We start from the raw sequence: 20,586 nt of genomic DNA, 5'->3' as shown, positions 1-20,586 counted from the left end.
CAAGACCGCTGCTGAAAACATTATTGCAACCACAGAATCTTTCCCTCATTCTTGTACGCATGCCTATCTGTGTCAGTGACTCACATCACGGACTTTTTTTTTTTTGGTGTGTGTTTCTCTTTTTCTGGGATTGTTCAGTTCCTTTCCCTCCAGCAGATGATTGGTTCAAAAGGCCAAGAGGCCTGTAGAGACTGTGCATGACTTCAGAAGAAACTGTCTCTCCAGCACGAGAGCGCCCTACGTGCGCGTGTGTGTTTTCATGTGTGCAGCACAAATAGGCAGACAAGCTGTGCTAACAAGAATGTGGATTGTGTGTGCTCGCATGTGGCGCACGGTGAGAAAGTTACAGTATAAACAATGTTTTGTCAGGAACCGAGACTATTTCTGCTCGATGTGGGAGGACGATATAACACTGCTTCTCAAGAGCGAGGCCAGCAGCAAGCCTTTGTTTTATTGGCAGACAGTACAGCAGCGGTGGCAGTACACTGGAGCGAATATGATTTTTATGGCTATAGACGCTCTATGCAAATCTATTCCCTAAACTGCGATGTAGATAGCATTAACAGCCATGAGTGTATTCAAGCTTTAGTAAGATAGGAGCACCAATCCCATCTGAAAAGAGTCCATGCTTATAACTGAAAGTATTTTGTTCTTCTCGCATTGATTCTTGTTTCCATTTCCTGTATAATGGACTTGCCAGTAATAATGAGTGCCCACAGTGATGTGATACAAACTGACAGGTCTCCATATTATCAGTTGCTGCAAGCTCAGAGCTGAGCGGAGAGGAGTCTGGTAAGACTAAATATAGGCCCAGGTGGAAGGACAAAACCTTGAGCTCCCCTCTAGATTGTGCAAGGGAAGAAAAGGAGCAGTGCGGTGTTTTTGTGTGTTTTTATTATCTAATACATTTCCTTATACTGATAAATCTGCAGTCAACCGGATTCACAAAGGGGTTATATATAAAATACAGAAACGGGGGGGTTATGTTATTGATGTCCACATTTTAATAAATCTACCCCTTTTTGGTCACTTAAAATATCTTTACACACACACACACACACACACACACACACACACACACATATACATATATATATATATATATATATATATATATATAAATATAAAATATATTTATTTATATTTGTTGCAATTTCTGCTGCCCTCTTGACCCGATCTCTCTTGGAAAATGTCATTGAGAGTTTTACATGCATAAATAAAAGATATATAAAACTGATTGCAGCTTCTACCTCTGACAGAAATGTTCTTTCTGTCTTAAAATGACTTGATATCATTCACGAGAGATATTTTTGACACGTTTCACTGATTATAATCCAATGAGTCATTTACATCCGGTTAAATTATTTGTTGGCAAATACCGGAAATCACTTTTTGGCACAGCAGCTGGTTGTTTCCGTCTCCACTGCAGAGAGGTCCAGCCTGGTGGTGCTAAGTTCTGCAAAGAAGTCAATTTGACCTTTTTGGTCTTCATTTTCGTTAAACTTAGAACCTGAAACTTCCTCTAAATTGACAATTTCTTCAAATAGGAGACCCCCAAGTAGCGCCGAATCACGAATAATTAACTGAAAAGAATCATGTAGGTTTGCGTTTTTGTTTTTTTTTAAGCACATCCAGCTGTCGTGGATGACACCACTCCCGCTCCGAGGTAAACCGAACCTCCCACATGGCAGCGGTCCACAGACTTCTGCACGTCAGCTCCTGAACTTTGCGCCTTCTGCACCCACGATGTCTCTGCGTTATTCTAGCAAATCACTCGTGGATAGCCTCGAACACTTTACGCGCATTCTCCCCCTCTCTCTCTCTCTCTCTCCCTCTGCCTCTCTCTCTCTCTCTCTCTCGGTGTGCTCCCCCTCTTTTCTCCGCTTCATTTTTTCTGCACCTGTCAGCAGCGGACGTGTGCGCGGCTCTTCTCTCCCGTTTTTCTTCTTGATTTGGCGTCATGACTTCGGCAAAAGACGCAGCTAATGGGCCGGGGAAAGTGGCTCAGCATCAGCAGCAGGATCAGGTAGGTCTTCAGGGGAGCTGACTCCTAATTGTTCCGCTCCTTATCTCTCGGAAGCAGCGGAGGCGCAAACAGTTTTTTTTTTCTTCACGAAAATTAAAGAAACATATTCGAAACAGCCTGGCTTTCTATTAGATTGCATGTTATCTGTCTGCGTGTATGTGTGTTTCTGTGTGTTTGACTCGTGAATCAGCAGCTGGAAAAGCTTTTGAGTGCTGCAGTTTGAATGTATGCTGCCTCCTTCTAAACTTCTGCCTAAATATTGAATGAGCTCCTATTGAAACCTCAGCCCACAGGTGTAGCTTCTATAATGGAACCTGTTGGTGTCCTGTTTTCATTAACAGTGTGACAGCTTCTGGTGACAGCACACAGTTTTTAGGAATGTTTGGTTGTGTTTGTGTGTGTGTCTGTAGAGGGGGGTGTTCAGTTGACAAAATCATGCATTTTGCATGTGAGCAACTGTGTGTGCCGGAGAAAAAAATGGAAAGAAACGGAGTGTGAGAGAGTGGGCGTTAATTGCTCTGTGTTCTGTTAACTAATTCAGTTTAAATTGTGCTCAGTATGAGGCTATAGGGAACACTGTGAGGTGATGTAATGGCATACACACACACACACACACACACACACACACACAGACGCTACTTGTGCGTTTACATAACTGAGCTTCTGGCATTGATGGCATAATTTAGGTTGAAAAGTGCTTCACCAAAAGCAGCTCGTGTGGCGTATGGAGCAGAAACATGTCAACAATAAAACTAGTTGCATAACAGCTGTTCATTGTTTTTTTGGCTCAAATGCTGCACTGAATACACAAGACTCATAATAAAGGTTAATTTCACTGAGGTGATGAGGGTTATTCACTGTGACTGCTGATTGGTCAGCGCGTAATGAAGTGTGGCATCTGTAAAAGTGGAACTCATCTGACTGCTTCCTGTGCCTCAACTTGCATGAAGTTTTCTTTCTCGTCTCTCCAGTGCAGTCACAGCACCTTTGAATATTTTAGTTGTAAAGTGTTTATTTTTGCGTCGCATTCATACATTTATAAAAGCGGGACTGCGGAGTCGACAGCGGTACAGCAGATCTTTAACCGTGTTCAGATCAATTTTTGTTTTAAAGAAGAAAGAGACAGAGAGAGTGTGTGAGCTCTTTTGAAGGTTGAGAGGAAGTCGGGCGTCAGACTTGAAAAAAGGCGAGCTCAGAAAGCGAAAGGCACATGGGCTCATCTGCACATCACTGCAACTCACATAATGCACAGCTATCACACGCACAAGCAGCAAACGTTTCACCTTTGTTGAAGAAAGGAGCGGTACATCTTTGTTCCCAGCCAGCGATTTCTATATGTGACCGGCCTCAACTTCCTTTGTTTTACTGTGCAAAACACTTTGCACGAAACAACAGCAGGCAGCATACTTCCTGCTTGGATGGGAAGCTTGGAAAATATAACGCTGACTGTGTAGCTCCAACAGTGACCTTGCTCGTTGGAAATATCAGCTTCAAATGCGAATGCCCGCCTGTGTGTCTGCTCTTTAATGGTGCGGAGACAGAGGCAGAGAGATAAAGATATCATAGCAGAGGAAGTAGCGTGCAGGGAGCAAACACATCTGAGATTTGAAAACTGTCTGTAATGCAGGCTGTGCACTTCATCCATGCAGCCTTAATAAAATTTGTATAGGGGAATGAATAGGTGGAAACTTTTTCTCTCTCTTTAAAAAAAAACAAAAAACCAAAAGCTGCCTTCATTAGGAAAGTCATTACATGCTCAGGAAATGTACCTACATGCTCTTTATCTGACACGCCATGATTATTGCTCTCTTTTGTTGAGCACCACTGCAACTCTCTTGCATTGTTGATTATCGTGATGGTTTGAAGGCGCCGCACAATTTTGCCACCGCACCGCATTTTTTTTGTTTCATGTCTCCTCCATTACTGTACTTGCTGTTTTTTAGTGTTATTGGTTATTGTCTTGTTCAAGGTAGCAGGGCTGTCATTTAAATCACAAGTACCCATCCAGACAGAGGGGGCGGGGGGGCGGGAATCAAAGGTGATGTGCAGGGGAAAAAAGAGAACCTGTTACCAGGTGAATTAAATGGGTACACAAGCATCATTAAATGAAATTTCAATGCTGCAGATGTTTTTTTTCCTGATCCCTTATCATATTAGGTCCTTACTTTTCTGCAGGTAATTATTCTGAAAGAAGACGAGCTGTCCTCTTTTTCCTCTTAACTGAAAATGGATTTAATTTTTAAGAGCATTTTTAAAGAGAAAACATTCAATTTGAAAAAGGGGGATTTTTAAAACAGCAAGGGGCACTTCCAGCTGATCTATTCTCCAGTGATTCCGCTTCAGTCACGTTGTTGTGTGCTACAGTCCTTCTGATGATTGAAAGATAGCCGAGCCAGTTTTGTTCAGAGGCAGGCAGCGATTTGTGTCCTCTCAAAAAACCCATCTTAACCTCCATCTTCCCCTCGTCCCTAGTGGATAGAGTCAGGGAGTTTTAATGCTATATCATTTTTACTTTTCTCATCTCCTCCCCAGTTTCTGTTATCCATTCCTACAAAAACAGATGAAGAGGCACACGCAGACGAGAATATACTTTTTTATATCTCTGCTTTTGTTTTGTTTTTTTCTGTGCGCCTGAAAACAACGCCCATTTCCCACTTTGTCCCGAAGCTTCTTCTTATCGTTGAGGCGTACAGAAATTATTTATCCTTTGCAGGCTGGATTTCCTCCCCATCTGTCTTGTGGATTTTTTTCCAGACTATTAAAATGAAGATGGGTCACCCAGGAAATCAGTGCACCTTCAATCATAGCAACACTGTAAGCCTCTATACTTTGATGGAGTTTTTAGTTCTGGGGAAACATTAAAGTTTCCCGCTCACTCCCAACCGGTCACAGCAGATGGCCACCTCTCCCTGAGCCTGGTTCTGCTGGATGTTTCTTCCTGTTAAAAAGGAGGGTTTTTTCTCTCCACTGTCGCCAAGTGTTTGTTCATAAGGGGTCCGATGATTGTTGGTGTTTTCTCTGTAATGTTGTATTACCTTACAATAAAAGTGCCTTGAGGCAACTGTTGTTGTGATTTAGTGCTATATTAAAATTGAAATGAATCATTGTCTGCAATCATTTTTCAATATTTGGCTCATTTCTGGGATCTCTAGTGTGCAGTGAGGAAGAAGCTGACAGTGTAGCAACAAGGTCTTTATAAAGGCCACAGAAGGCTTCAGTGATTACAAGTAAATCAAAAGCAGCAAAATGAGGAGAAGCAAGACTGCAAAGCAGCTAAAGCAGCTTAGGCCTGAGTAGCACTGGTTTAGGCACCTGTCGATGACCGGATGGCAAATGGTTGGCGGTAAACTAAACACTGAGTGGTAGTGTGAAAAAGTGTGACGCAAATCAGAAACGGAGACAGCTTTCAAAATTCAAAATTGGGCTATTTGAGCTGTTTTGGTTGCAGTGCTAAAGCACAACTTTTACTTTGAAGGGGAACTGTCTGTGTTTCCAGTTTGCGTTGCACTTTTCACAGTTTCTCTGCCACTTGCTGAGTAGTGAGGTGTCCACACTAGCCCGGATAGATTTGAAAACGGCATTTTCGTTTGAAAACGCTCCGCATCCACACCAGCGTTTTCAGTCGCATCCACATTGAAATGGCGGAAAACGCTTACGTTCCAGTACTGCGCATGCGTGAAACGCAAGAAGATTCGACCTGCCTCATTTCTGTCTGCCGCTTATTTACTTTCCGGCTCTTTGAAACGTTGCGGCAAAATGTTGAGGAAAAGCACCAACTTTTTTAAATGGACTAACAATGAGGTGGAGTTGTTGCTGCGAGTAACACAAAAGTACAAAGTTGCAAAAGCGAGTGAGAGTTAAAGAATTTGAAGAAAAGCTATCTGGAGGATGTACAAACTGATATTAATCTTTAACAGGGCTGTCAAAATTGAGAGCAAACAAAACAACTGCTGTATAATGCTCTCCGCTATCTTAGTTTAATTGGTCACATGACTGCATATGACTAACATGCATCATCGTTTTAGAAAGTCTCCGTTTTCGCTGTCCACACTGCGACGCGAAAGCACCGTTTTCAAATGTATGTGTTTTCGAGAGCGTTTTCAAAACGCTGCATTTTCCATGAGCAAAAACGCTGTCTCAGTGTGGACGGGAGGCCAAAACGGAGAGAAAACGATGCGTTTTCAAACGAAAATGCATTAGTGTGGACATAGCCTCATAGCCTCGCAGGCTACGTAGGTAAATAGTGTCTTCCGTGCAGACTACTGGTGATCGCAGCAATCTGCTACCAGTTTCACGACTGCGTCCAACTTCCAACAACTTCCAGTTACAAAGGAGCAACTTTTCCTTTGTGACTGGTGGTTACCAAATGATCTTTGGCTGGTCTCTAGGCCAGTGTGACTGGGGTCTGAAATAACACACCTTAGGATGTGTAGAAGGCCTGATGTGGGGTCTGCCAGGACTGTAGGATGAACTTGACTTTGTGGCCTCCCTTCACGTTTACCTGTCACATTCATAGATGGTGAAGTTTCATGCTACTCAGACTCATTTCTGTTTTCACAAGAAAAAAAATCCACCTGCAGTTTAAAAGCTGGAGAGAGAACTACTGCACAAATGAGCAGAATAATGAAGAAAACATGTTGTTCTCATGCCAAAATACAAGAAACAGAAATGCTGGAACCTTATTTTTAAATTGTTTGGCACACTTTGCACTTTTTATGTAATTTTTGCTGGATCTCTGCAACAATTTTGATTGTCAAGTAGAGACGACTTCTCTGTGATGTCGCTGTTTAGTGCCTACTGTAAGCTGTAGATGAGTCAATGGATACTTAATCTGCTTTTTGGGGGGTTTAACTTGGGGTATAGTTGCACAGCATTTCATCTCAGAACATGTATGTGTGTTTTTAAGCCATGTTTCTGACTTTGTGTGCAAGATAAAGAGTCTTAAAGATAAGAATCGCTTGTCTTGACTGCCACTCATAATAAGATGACTGCGGCCCTTACGTGACTTCTAAATGAGTGGCTGGGTGTAATATAATTTAAGATGGTCAACATCGACAGTGCTGTTGCCTGCAAAGACTGAAGTGTCTAGACCACGGAAGAATAAAAGTACCTCATCAGTTACTGAATAATTTATCCCCAGGTGAACACAGATAATGGCATAAAAGCCAGCAGCATAAATCATTTAATATAGTTTTGACTTGTTGTGAAAGAACCACTCAGTGCACTTGTCTTCTTCTCACTTACCACTCCAGTATATCAATGGTGTCGCTAATACTACTGCCATGCCATCTCGACTTCAACCACTGCCACTTGCAGAAAATAAGTAGGTCAAAAGTTTTTGGTTCAGAGCTGCACAGGTCCAAGTTTGTATAGTAAGAATGGCTCAAATGATCTTTTCCTTTATCTCTATAAGGACATTTAACCTTTTTATGTTGTTTTTTTCGGTAATTTTATGGTTTGTTATACCCTCCCACCGCTTTTGAGTTACACTGCAGCTGCACCCAGCTGTACACCATCAGCTCATCAGCACCAAATGGCAGAAAGACAAAGTTAGCACTAAGATGGTGAACATTAATCAGCGAAGCAGCCAGGGACGTTTGCTGAAAACATTCTCTGGGGATTGGAGCGCCTTGCGAGCTGAGGGTCATCTTACAGATGGAGACGTTTGCTAAGTTTTTGCAGCTCTGCTACAGTAGCTTAGTCATATTATTAGATTCTCATCAGTGAAGAAGCACATACGCTAAAGCTGTCTGGAAATCTGAAAAGAGAATAAGGTGCAGCAGAGCTTGTCAGTTTAACCAGCCAAGTTTCTTTATTTGTCTGTAGTGCTGACAAAAGGCGACGGAAACGATACAAAAGTTTTAACATGTTAAATTGTGGCTGCGAGAGAAACGACCCAAAGACTTTGCTGCAAAGAATTTTCCTAACACAGATGTAACGTAGCCCTACTTATCATTAATTTCACATCTAAGGACCAATTTATTACAATTCAAAAGCTTTTCCAGTTGCTAGTAATTAATTTGACCTTAAGTTTTTTTGACTGCGCGGGCCTGTTTCACACCAGGACTCTAATCAGCTCTGTTGTCTTTATAAACCTCAAATAATAAAGAAAGCCAAAGGCGGCTGTGGTTAAAAAAGTTAAATTAGGAGAATTTTCCATGCTTTCACTGTTTTGGATCACAAAGTCACGCACAAACAGAGAGATGTTTTCAGGGTATTGCAGCCCAAGACTCTTGCTTCACTCCTTTTCTATACAGTAACTTTACTCTCAATGTACGTTCATGCTTCCTTTTTACTTTAATTCACCTACTTTGATTATCTGTGTTATATAGAATAGCTCCCACAGTTTGATTCTCATGAGTAGGATTGTCACAAGGCCAGAATTTCAAACTGATACCGATAACCATACTGGTTGGTGCAAATGAATTTGGCTACAGCCCTGTTTATTTCCTTTGCTTCTGGTGACTTGGCACCATATTTTTGTTGCTGATCAAATAGAGTTGTTAATTTTGGCTGCTGCTGTCTGTCTACTTGTGGGTAGACTTTTGTCAGCTTCAATCTGGGGCTTTAGGAGAACAGTTTAGACACAAATAATTGTGGTATGCTGTTAAGTTAACGCGGTTTATTGACGTTACAGACTGATTAATACTTCAGTACTGCTGTTGAAACAGGAGCTTTATTGATGAGGACAGGCGTTTTGGTTTTTTAAGATGCTTCAGCAAGTTTTTCGTGCTACTGTTCAGCTGGCAGCGAGGGAAAGAGCACGCTGTGTGAAGTTTTGTCAGCTGGAGGAGGCAAAGATGCCACTGTTGGTATTAATACTGTTGCAAATGAGTATCTAGTCTGATTATATGATTGTAATTTTTTGCAACTTCCTACTCTACCTCAAAACTGCTATCATGTTTTCAGAGGCACAAAAAGTATAAGTACTCTGGTTATCTTTGGCCATGACTGAGCGTGCTTCTTCTTAATGTTTTAATTACGTGTGCTGACTTATGTGCCCCGGTTCTAAAGACTAAAGAAGTGGCCTAACTCCTGTTCTCTTATCACATCCACAGCCAGGTTACTGTGTGTCATCTAAACAGCCTGTTGTTTTCCTTTGTTTCAGTTGAGTTGCAGTTCAAAAAGGACAAAGGCTGGACAGGCACATCGAGGCTGGTGCCCTACTATTCATGAGCCAAAAGCCAGCTGGCATGAATTCTTAATCTCACTCATGAATGCCCATGATTTATTGATGCTGTTCCAGAGGAAAAGTTTCCCCCTATGTCCAAAGGCTACTGCTTCAATCTGAAGTTTTACTGTCCCGAGACAGCGACGACATTACAGTGAAGGGATACATCGAGTTTCAAACATCTATATTCCCTCGTTTCCTTTTCTTTCCCTAAATCCTAGGTTAATTTCTCAAGCCCCTTGTTTCCCACATGGCAGTCAGCGGTAATATTAGTCCCCGCTGTACTGTACCAGCGAGCACCATCTTCACTGCAAATTTGACTCAAACGGCTCTCTTGGTTCCCTTGGAAACCAGGTGCTCAAAGATCAGGAAAGATCCATTTCACACTTCAGCAGCGAGCAGAGAGACAAAGAGATGCTTAGACAAAAGGAAAGTGGGAGGGAGAGAGGATTAGAGAGAGAGAGAGAGGTAGGGGGGTAAAGGGAGCTTGACCTTAAAAGATGCCTTCTTTTTACAGCCCCTTTGTCTCGAAACAGAATGGAAATAGCAACAAATAGATCAGGAAAAATTCTTGTTGCTTCCTCTCTCTTGGGGTTTTCTGTCTTTTTAGAGATGCCAGTATGGGAATGGGTTTATTTAGATGTGTGTCTGTAGAGAAGAGGGTGAAAATGGCTGCAGTTCTAATTTATTGATGCAGCTTTTATTGTTATCAGGTGTAAGGCATGCATGCGTGCTCTTCACACACAGACTAACAGAAGGAGATAGCCTAATGCAGAGAGCCAGCCTGCATCTGAAATGCTGCTAAAGGTCAAGATTTCCACTTATACACAGATGCACTTTTTCCACTTGTTAAGAGCTTTCCAGAAAACTCAACATCTCCCACAAACTCCTTCAGTTTGCTATATTCTTAAACACATTGAACACCCAGGAAAACAAACTGTGCAGCTAAGGTTAGATTCTATATGTCTCTGTAGGGTTTGTTTTCTGGAAGCTGTGCTGATAATTGTCATGCATTTTTATGTAAGTGAATTAGTGTGGAGCTCTCTGTTCTGTGGTTGAGTAGGTGGGTGAAGCGTTGAGCGTTTTAAACAGGGATAAAGCACTCTGCACAGTTAAAGCAATCAGAGCTGAGACACTTTAATAACAGTGGGCTGTATGAGAGAGCGGTTCTATTTTAACATATATGCTCTTAACTAAATAAATGTATACAACATAGGAGCTCATGCTGATGATCCTAACAGAGACGACAATAACTTAGTTATTCTGAAACAAATCCTTACTTCTTTATACCCTCACTTCATTATATATACATATTCTACTGGCCCGGTTTCAAATATCTAACCAGCCATTCACATGGCAGCAATTCAATGCATTTAGTCATTTAGACGAGGTCAAGAAGACCTGTTGAAGTTCAAATTGAGCCTGAAAATAAGGAAGAAAGGTGATTTTGAACGTTTTATGGTTTATTTATTTTAGAAACTGCTGATCGGCTGGGATTTTTCCCACAAAGTCATCTCTGGGGTTTACAGAGAATGGTCTGAAAAAGAGAAAATGTCCAGTGAGCGGTAAATCTCTGTGTGGAAATGCATAGTCAGAGGTCAGAGGTTAGAGAAAAATGGCCACACTGCTTGGAGCTGATAGGAAAGCTACAGCAACTAAAAAAACACTCATTACAACCAAGGTATGCAGAAAAGTATCTCTGAATGTACAACATGTTAAACCTTGAAGCAGATCGTCTAGCCAACCCAGTGTCAGGATAAAGGCTGCAGTACGAGCAGCCTTCATAAAAACAATCACAGCAAAGCATTTAAACAGACATTATTAACACAATTTTACATGTTAGTCATATTGCTTAATCGTGTCTGGTGATTAAGGACCCTGGAAAGTACTTCATACCTTCCTTCCCCACAAGCGACTTCTCGGCTTTAAATATATTTTCTCCCCCTGCTGGTAATGCAACTTCTGCATCGGTGTCCATTTCACACTTTGGCGAGGCAAAGCATGAAATGGACACGATGGACTGGCGTGTCTATTACATGCTTTGCCATGATACTGGGTTGGGCTACAGCAGCAGCAGCAGATCACATCAGGTTACAGCACTATCAGCAACTAAGCATCATTTAAAAATCACAGCCTATCTGAAAATTGTTGCTCACCACGTCCATCTCTTTATGAGGACGGTGTACTCATCTTCTGATGGCTGCTTCCAGCTGGATAGCGCACCATGTAACGAAGCTCAAATCATCTCAAACAAGTTTCTTCAACCTGACAATGAATTCACTGTACCCAGTTGGCCTTCACAGTCTCCACAAAGTTCACTGGCAATATCGTCTTTAGACCGGGAGCTTTGAGCTTTTTCTAAACCTAAACCTAAGCAAATGTTGCACCATGAACTCCTTCGTCCAGGTCGAATGTGTTTCTGTAGCCTGCCTACCTCCAAATGTGAACCTTTTTACTCTTTCAAAGTGAAAGCAGCTATATAGGTCTTTTCAGAAACACTTTTAAAATCACTAAATCAAAAGACCCATTCATTTTAAACAAGACCTATTCAGACTTACTACTATAAGACAGAAAAAAACGATAAAAGTTGGTAAAACCTGTTCTGTAGTGAGTTATGTTTTAGTTTTTACAAACCATAGCATTGAATAAATATGTACTTTATGTAATACAGGACATAAGTTTTACAGCTCTGAGGTGGAAATGCATCCATCTAATAAATTCAGACAGATAAGGGCAATCTCGTATCTGTTAATGTTCAGTACAGCTTCTTTCAGCGTTGCGTAGCTTTGAGGCTCACCCTCAGTAAGTGCACTACTAATGCTCACCTTGTTGCAGTGGCTTTGTTGAACGGGCGTTTTAAACAGCTGTGACAGCTGTTTTGACGGCTCTGTTGTCCACCGTGTAGCACAATAAACATCGATCTGATCTTAGTCAGGTCAGTGTTATGCATCCAGAAATATTGACATACCACTTTAATGGTGGCAACCGTTTCAACCTGAGCTGTTTTTATTTTTTTAAGTTATTTATTTATATATTTTTACGGCGAAGAAGGCAAACGTCCAGCAGTCTTTGATTGTCTATTGATCAGGATTGCGGAAAAGCTCTTTGACTCGTAATTGAATGTTCGACTGTCTGTTTACAGAACCTGCCATCCTGGAAGGAAGCTGCTGCTGCTGTTTGTCAAATCATATGTATTCTGCAATTGCACTAGCCCACGGGACCTGTGGGAGATGTATTTGTGATAGAAATGGCGCTCTGCTGTCGTTATAGCTGCATTTGTCATAGGTGGAAGAATTGCTGTAACTGAATGTCACAGTGTTTTGAAATATTCTGATGGGAGATTTTTTTCCCTTACTTTGTTATGTTGATTATTTCCAAATGCCACGTGTATTGATTGATGTGTTAGGCTGGACTGGATCCTGTTACATTTTTCACACAGATACACAGACAACTCTATGAAGTGAAAAGTTAGCAGTTGCTGAAAGGAGGTCATTATCAGCAAAGCCGGTCAGAGCATCAGAGCCTTTTATTTCTGGCTCGGTCAGAAGTCTGAAGTGATTGCAGATATCGTGTCTTTCCTATTGGGGCGCGATAACACAGGGAGATTAATATCTTATGAACCCAGCATACGACTCCATACACGCTGTTGTGAAAATCCTTACCTCTGCAGCAATGCATCAGCTTATTGATGTGCCTGCTGTTTTTCTATATGTACTCGCTGCCTTCACTATTGATTTGCTTTGCTGTGAGACAAACTGTGCAGAGACAGTAGGTGCGCAAGCAAAGTAAACACACACAGGTGCCGTACACAAAGGATCATTTTAAACATTTACTGTATCGTAACTTGCTAAAGTCTTCAAATATATAAGAAGCGCTGTCTCTGCTCACCAGTTGAGCTGTCTGCTTCTCTCTCCTGTGTACACGCACCCCTCATTAACTCGTGAGTGGTTCACTGAGCCCCTCCGTACCGTATAACCACTCTCCTGACTGCAGGCAGAGAGAGACCAGGACTAATTGGTAACATGGTTATGAGCAGCTGGACTGATACGGGTGGCTGAAGCTGCTCACTTGTCTCACCGACTGTGACCAGAGGCATTAATGTGCAAATGTGCGTGTCTGTTTGTGGGGCCACATGGCTGGCAAGCATGATGCACGGAAATCATATCTGGCTGCAATTTCTAACCTCGACCCTTCAACACGCTGGATGCAATAGAGTAGAGCGATACCCTAATGGGTCGCTTCAGAGCCTTCACTTTACACACTTCAATTACAATAAAATTAATATAATTTTCCACACCAGTATATTAGCAATAACCCATAATTATAGTGTTAAAGCATGTTTTTGCACAGAATTTAGAAATTCTAGTGGTTAATTGGTCATCAACACGTGTCAGGTCAGACTGCTCAGTGCTCAGAGAAACTGCAAAATAACCAGCAGCTACATCTCAGAATCTGCAGGCCTCACTTAGCATGTTTAATGTTAAACTTCATGACAGCACAATTAGAAAAAGACTGAAAAAGTATGGCTTGTTTGGAAGGGTTTCCAGGAGAAATCCTCTTCTCTCTAAAAAGAACCTGGCAGCACAGCTTTAGTTTGCTGCATCTGAATAAATCTCAAGACCTCTGGAACAATGTCTGTTCCAGAAAAGAATAAAGGTGTTGCTTTGGTCCAGTCAGAGTCCAGACCTCAATCTGATCTGAATGCGCATAAACAAATGCCCACATACCTCAATGAAGTGAAGCGATGCTGTAAAGACAAGGGGGCACAATTCCTCCACAATAATGTGAGAAACAAGTCATACAGAAAATGATTACTTCAAGTTATTGCTGCTAAAGATGGTTATTCAGAGGACTGCATGTGTGCACCTGTGAAAACCTCACTCTCACAGTTCATTTCTCTCTGCCACTGTCTGCTGAAGGAAAAAAATGGTGATAGTGCCTTTGTTTTCCATAATAACCTTCCTCTGTGCTTAAATGGTAAATGGTCAAATAACTGGAGCAGCTGTGGAAACTCTGCCCTGTACGAGAGCGAGAAGGTTGGTGAGGAGATGGGCATGCTGTGGTAGTTATTTTATTGATTGTTTCCATTTCTGTAAAAGTCACACAGTGTGCCACTGAACTGAAAACAGCAAGCTCTTTTAGAAAGACGCAGGTCCATTTTTTTTTCTGCTTGCACAGACCTGCAACTGTAACATTGATTCACCTTTGGCACAATAGTGACCCAAGACATACTGCCAGGACAATGCAAAGTCATGACTATCCAGAAGGGCCCAGCCTGAGCTTTAAGCCTTGTGGGGAGACCTAAAGATGGCGTGCAAGTCAGTCTGATGAAGAGAAGTAATTGAAACTCAAAAAATTTCAGTTTTTGAGTTTCAATAATCTGAAAAATAGAGTCTTAAATATACAGCATACTGAAGTGCAAAAAACCCCAAACAAAGTTGGACACTACTTTCTAAAAGGATCTATGTGTGAGATGATGACATTTCTAAATAGTCTAATCGGTCTTGAAAATGGAAATATTTGACATGTGTGCCCGGCAAGCGCAGCTACAAACCCTCCAATCTTAAAGGCAGAGTGAGTGAAAGACAGCTCCGAGTTCAGGAGGTTAGCACTCATCTGCAGTTATTCCAGAAAACTGTCTGTTCCCGTTGCTTTCTAATGGACGCAGTGTGTCAAGAGGCGGTTGATGGCGCGTGCTTGTGCCGGCAAATCACACAGTAAAGCCACTCGGAGGGCTTTTACATTGAAATACTTGAAGATGTGTTTTTGATTGTTGGTCAGTCTTCTCACTGCTGCATGCTGCACTTTTGCACTTAAAGTGTTTTGTGTGTCCTGTGGATTTTTGCAGTACGTGCGTTTCAAACAGTGTTGATTAGCCATCTACCATCTGCTGGGCTCCGTGAGGAGAGCAGCTCATTATTCTGCCTGTTGTGTCTGTGTTGAAGCCGTAGCGCCGCTCCAGCTATCAGGCAAAGCTGCGGGGACTCTTCGTATACGAGCAGCGGGGAGCAACTGGATGATGCGCTGTTACTGCGCACAAGTGGCTGAGTTGTCAGCATCTGTCTGACAGAATGAGCTGTCCTCCGGCCAATCTCTACCTCCGACTGTGACAGTACAAAATACTTCTTTTTTTATTTATGATGAGATGAACTCTAAACCATTGTACAAAAAAATACAATCACCTGAATGTCGTTGCACAACATCTTCTACAGTGCAGTAGAATTGTAGCACTGGAAGTACTTTATTTGCTGCCTACGGGTGCTTGATAGGTGGTATTTTTTTTCCTCCTGTTTGTTTTTGCCTCATTGTAATGTAATATTTATGTTTTTCAGGACCTTGTTGGCAGCGCCCCACCTCAGAGGAACTGGAAGGGAATAGCCATAGCCCTGCTGGTCATCCTGATCATCTGCTCTCTGATTGTCACCTCTGTTATCCTGCTCAGCCCTGGTATGTATAGCCATAAATGCACACAAATACACAAACTTGCATGCAAATTTGCTAACACTCAGTGGGTGTGTATTTCCAAGGATGCCAAGGATGCTTAATCCTCTTAGGTTATTACATTTATTCAAACAAAATGAGTAATTTGCATCACGTTACCCGTCCAGTTTCCTAGGAATTATGTGCATTCATAACTGACTATGGCAACAATTTAAACTCATGCAAAAATTACAGTCTTCTCTTTAATATTTCCAGACACTGTACTTTTACTGTACTGAAGTAGTATTTTCAAGTATCTGTACTTTACTTGAGTTTTATTTATTTGACATATCTTTTACTTTTATTCCCTACATTTTTACACAAGTGTCTGCACTTTTAATCCTTACATTTTCAGAACAGGACAGGAGAGGAAGATGAGAGGACAGATTTAAAGATAAGATAAGATAGTTCTCAGTGGTATCTGATAAACTGGAAATATAAAGCTTACATGTAGTGTCCTCATTTTTTAATCTTGCATTGGATCTGTATATGAAATAAAGTTTTTTTTTTTCATATTGTGAAACGTCCTGCAAAACAATCTAATTTTTATACTAACTTTGTGTTATTCAAGTGCTCTGCAGTTTAGTGCAGGATAAACAGGTTAGCTTGTTGTACTGTGGTGAATTCAGTAACTGAATTCAGTATTTATCCCAGCTGCATATGGTCTAGTATAAAGACAGAATAAACACTATACTGTCAGTGTAGCTGATGGAAATCTGCCAAGAAAGTAAACAAAAATCAAAACATCTGCTTGCCTGTTGTTGAGTTCAGTTGTGTAAATCCACCAAGAGCAGCAGGTCAGCTGATCGCAGCCTGGAGCTCACAACAGAAATTAATGAGATTCTTTTCTCCAACACTGACCCACTACAACAACTTAGTGTTCCTAAGATCATTTGTAGTGGTTCACCTGCCGAATCCCACTTCAACCCTGTATTTTTTGGTTTAGTTGTGGAAGCAAAACCAAAAATAAAGTTTGTATTCCCGTGTACTAAAATTAATCTGTTATTGCATTAAAATAGCATTAAGTTCAGTTAGCTTTGCACAACAAGAGCTCTAGAAAAGCTGCTTTTTACTTTCAGACTTTGAGTTCATTTTAGAGCATGTAAAGTAAAGAAGATACATCAGAACTCTTACTGGGGTAGTTTTGAACACAGTTTTTAAGTATCTGTACTTCTGCTTAAGGAAAGTATGTCTGTGGTTTTGCCATCTCTGAATGTCTCTGACATGTTGATATTCAGCATTCAGACAGATGAGATATAAATCAGGATCTTTATAGGTACCAGTACACACAATATTCCCATTTCAAAACCTATATTTACTTATATGTATTTTAGTGCTGTCAGTGTTAATCTCGTTAAAATGACGTTAACGCCATAACAGCATTAACGCGGCAAATCTCCGTTAGCGAGTTAACGCGTGGGGCTGCACAGCGTCAACACATAAGCGCGGTTAGCTTGTTAACGCGTTAGCGCGGTTAGCTCGTTTAGCTCGTTAATGCGTTAGCGCCGTGATTAACGCTGACAGCACTAATTTATTTATATTTCTCTATATTTATTTATCTATTTATAACAGTAGCTCTTTTTCAAATGTATCTATTAGTATACTGTAGGTAGTGGGGGGGGGGGGTTGAAACTGTGGTCTCAGTGAAGTATGGAGCTTTTTTTTTTAAATAACTAACTAACACTGTCTAGTGTCTGTGTCTGAAGGGTGCCAGCTCTTTTCACTGCAAAATAAATCTACCTAAGGGTACTGATTAAAGAAACGTGAACTTGAATAGCAAAAAGCATTAGACAAGTGAGACGAAGCTCTGAGAGGGCAAAGCTCTGACAAAGCTACACTGTCACCTCAGCTGATTCTATAAAATACTAAATGCTAAAATAATTGCAATACAGTGTGCCAAAAGTTGCAGAAGTTATTGAAAATACCTCCAAAAGCCTTGGATTCTCATGAGCAGCTAATCATTGTTGGGCTGTGTCGTAATGTCGCACCAAAATCCATTAGAATATGTGAAGCTTTTATATTTTCCTGGCAAGTAATCAAGGTGAGGAGAGAGAAAAGTACTTTAGCTGTTTTTCAGTGCACACAAATTCTACACACATAGTGTGCAGAAGGAAGCATTTATCTGGCTGTAAAGAGAGGCTCGTGCTCATGACAGGATGTAAGCATTAATGGCGTCCGTCTTAGCCGGGCTGTAATGTTTGGTGGGAATAAAATATTTCTTGTATTAAACTCCTGGTTTAATGGTTTATGGTAAATGGAAAGAGACACTGCTGCTGAGCCTCTAAAGGTATTTTTGGCATTTTGTGCACCACAAAGCAACTGCCATCTACTGTAAATATTATAAGCGATATCTGGAAAACTGGGCAGCTCATACCCAAACAATCTACATAAATGTAGAACACTAAGAGAGGAGTATGCTGAATTTCCCCATTGCAAACACACCTTGGATGAAATCGCTTTAATTTCCTGCTTTTTTCTCGCTTCTTAGGCAGCGGTCTTGAATTGACATGCTTCTCTCTTTAAGGTTTTGCAGAGGACATTGTTTCTCTGCTTGTGATTTTACACCAGTTTTACCCGTCATCATTTCAATAGGTAAACATTTTTTTTAGGTATCATTTTTAATATTCTGAAAGAAACCAGGACTTTTTCAGGGATTAAGGATTCGGATAACTGACATATTTCCTTCAGCAGTGGATTTAAAGGAAGCCTTGAAAGTTGATGCAAAGAATTTGTGCAGGTTCCCAAACTTTTTTATTTTATTTTATTTTTTACAAACGCTCTGCCTCTACAAAGTACAGAATCAGTTTAAGGGACACTGATGTGACTTCTCTGATGATGAGTGAAAGAAATGTGAGGTGCTGAGTCTGTAAATCAGTTGTGCAATGAAATGCTTAAATAAGGAGAGATAACTTGGAAAAATGGACCATGGTTTATTGAGATAGAGAAATGAATTAATGTATCTGACGATTAGACCCTGATGACCCATCATGGCTTAATGGAATCTCAGCGGTGATAGGATTTAGAACAGAAACCCTCCGGAGTCTAGACCCTGGTGGTGGTGGAGGGAGGCTTGGATGGATCTCTGACCGAGGTGTGTGAGGTGGAGATGCAGAGTAGGTGAGTTGCATGAAGTTTAGTCTGAAAGGGAAAATGACAGAGAGCGCAGATTTAAACCACGCAGAGTCGAGGCTGATTGGCTCAAAGAAGGCAGGCGGAAAGATGATGTAATGATGAGTAATGATTATGCACAAGCTTCCTAAAGACTGCGATGACAACAAATTCACTTGAGAAACATCTCTCTGTAGGCGTGTATGTGTGTGCATTATGTGCACGTCTTGGCATGTCTTTCATAGATAAGCAAACAGGATGGTGTGAATTAACCAATATAGAATGCATAAATGAAAACAAAAGAGAAGAAGAATACTTTGGAGATCTTTTAAATGTAAGGATTATCAATAAAGAGCAGCGCCCTTGCTTAGGAAAATGTATGTGTGCTTAGTACTGAGGCACTGCACACATGACGCGAGCTTGAGAAATGTCTGACGGTCCCTTAATGCGTCAGACATGGGAGCAAAATATATATCTCTATATTTATGGCAATACACAAGTAATGAACACTGGAAAGACAAATTTCCAAACGGTAACTAAGTATTCCTGAACTGTGGACAGTTCCGGCTAAAACGCTTCCTGCTTTGCTGAATTAAAAGATGAGTCGAGTCTCCTGATTGGTCCAGAGTGCAGATGCATCTTCATGATTATTATTCTTTGTATCCAACTACAGACTTTCTTATGGATGTGGACCTGTGATGAAGCTACTGACGAGTGGATGATTTTTGAACAAAAGTGATGGATCCTCTGATGCATCATTAGGACTAAAAGACACAAAACATGGGAATCCTGGGGTCCAGCTGAATCTTCTGGCTTAATCAAAACATTCATATGATTCACAACATTTTTTATGGCTGTTATAAACAGAAGCTTTGCAGAAAGAACTAAAATCAAGTACTTTTTGCCAAGTGCTGCCTACTTTAATTAGTATAGCCAATACTTCCAAAACAATCTACATGAACACGTAGCACTGAAAGAGGCGTTTGCTGAATTTCCTCATTGCAGAAACGCCTCACATGAAATCGCAGTTGTCTTGATTTGACAACCTTTTTTCCACGGGGAAAGGTTTTACAGAGGACATTGTTTCTCTGCTTGTGATTTTACACCAGTTCTACCAGTCATCGTCTCACTAGGTAATGGCCCTTTTAATGCGCAATTCCATTCAGGCCTGTTTAATGGAGATCATTATGCTGTAAGAACTCCAGCCATTTGTCAGATTGGCAAAGCATCAGAACACTGTTTGCCTCATGCCGGAAATTAGCTTTCTCCCCTCACTCTGCAGATTCTTACCAGGCAGGAGAGTTTCTATGACGTTTCAAGTCAGTAAACACTCGACAACACTCGATGTGGTATTTACACGAACACATCTCGAAGCTCAGTCACAACGCGAAGAGCGCCGAAGAATCTGTCAACTTCCCGTTTTGTACAGTAAGACCGGGCTGTCAGCCGTCGTGACAACTCCTGTCTTAACGGTGCTTTTCTATGTAAAGGTGTTCTATAAGATGCCAAAAGGGTTCAAATGTTCACCATTTTTCCTTCCTCACATCCAAACTCACTCGCTTGTTGCTCCCCTGTTGTCTGCTCCACCTGCAGCTCAGCTGTCGGCTTCAGATCTCATTTTGGGTTTTGAGTCGCCAGGCGGCTGCTGAAAAACTCAGCAGGAAGATGGGAACTGATGCTCTTAGACCAACAGAGCAATACCAGGGGCCTCTTTCTTGTTTGTTCTTTGTGCTAAATTGACCCACCTATAGCAGGGGAATAGTTGCTGGATTCCACCACCTCCAGAGACAGAAGAGGAATG

At 41.3% G+C, this 20,586-nt stretch overlaps 1 protein-coding gene and 1 long non-coding RNA gene across 5 annotated transcripts in view; both read left to right on the top strand.

Annotated features, from left to right (window-relative positions):
• LOC100710983 (dipeptidyl aminopeptidase-like protein 6) overlaps nt 1-20,586 on the top strand; it is a 97,149-nt gene that overhangs the window by 43,064 nt on the left and 33,499 nt on the right. For 3 of the 4 annotated variants that reach the window (XM_005476330.4, XM_005476332.3, XM_005476328.4), the window contains one exon: nt 15,530-15,644. In XM_005476330.4, the coding sequence (XP_005476387.1) occupies nt 15,530-15,644 (115 nt within the window). Of the gene's footprint in view, nt 1-1,710; nt 2,027-15,529; nt 15,645-20,586 lie in introns of those variants that run through there. The other variant, XM_005476329.4, reaches the window with a different exon arrangement.
• LOC109195661 (uncharacterized) lies at nt 7,276-10,142 on the top strand. The gene is made up of 2 exons (XR_002057217.2): nt 7,276-7,800; nt 9,135-10,142. It is a non-coding gene; the product is annotated as an uncharacterized LOC109195661 (long non-coding RNA).

Source organism: Oreochromis niloticus, linkage group LG18 (genome assembly GCF_001858045.2).
Source record: "Oreochromis niloticus isolate F11D_XX linkage group LG18, O_niloticus_UMD_NMBU, whole genome shotgun sequence".
Lineage (NCBI taxonomy): Eukaryota > Metazoa > Chordata > Actinopteri > Cichliformes > Cichlidae > Oreochromis > Oreochromis niloticus.
The sequence above is the reverse complement of the archived record's forward strand: the minus strand, read 5'-3'. Positions and strand labels throughout refer to the sequence as shown.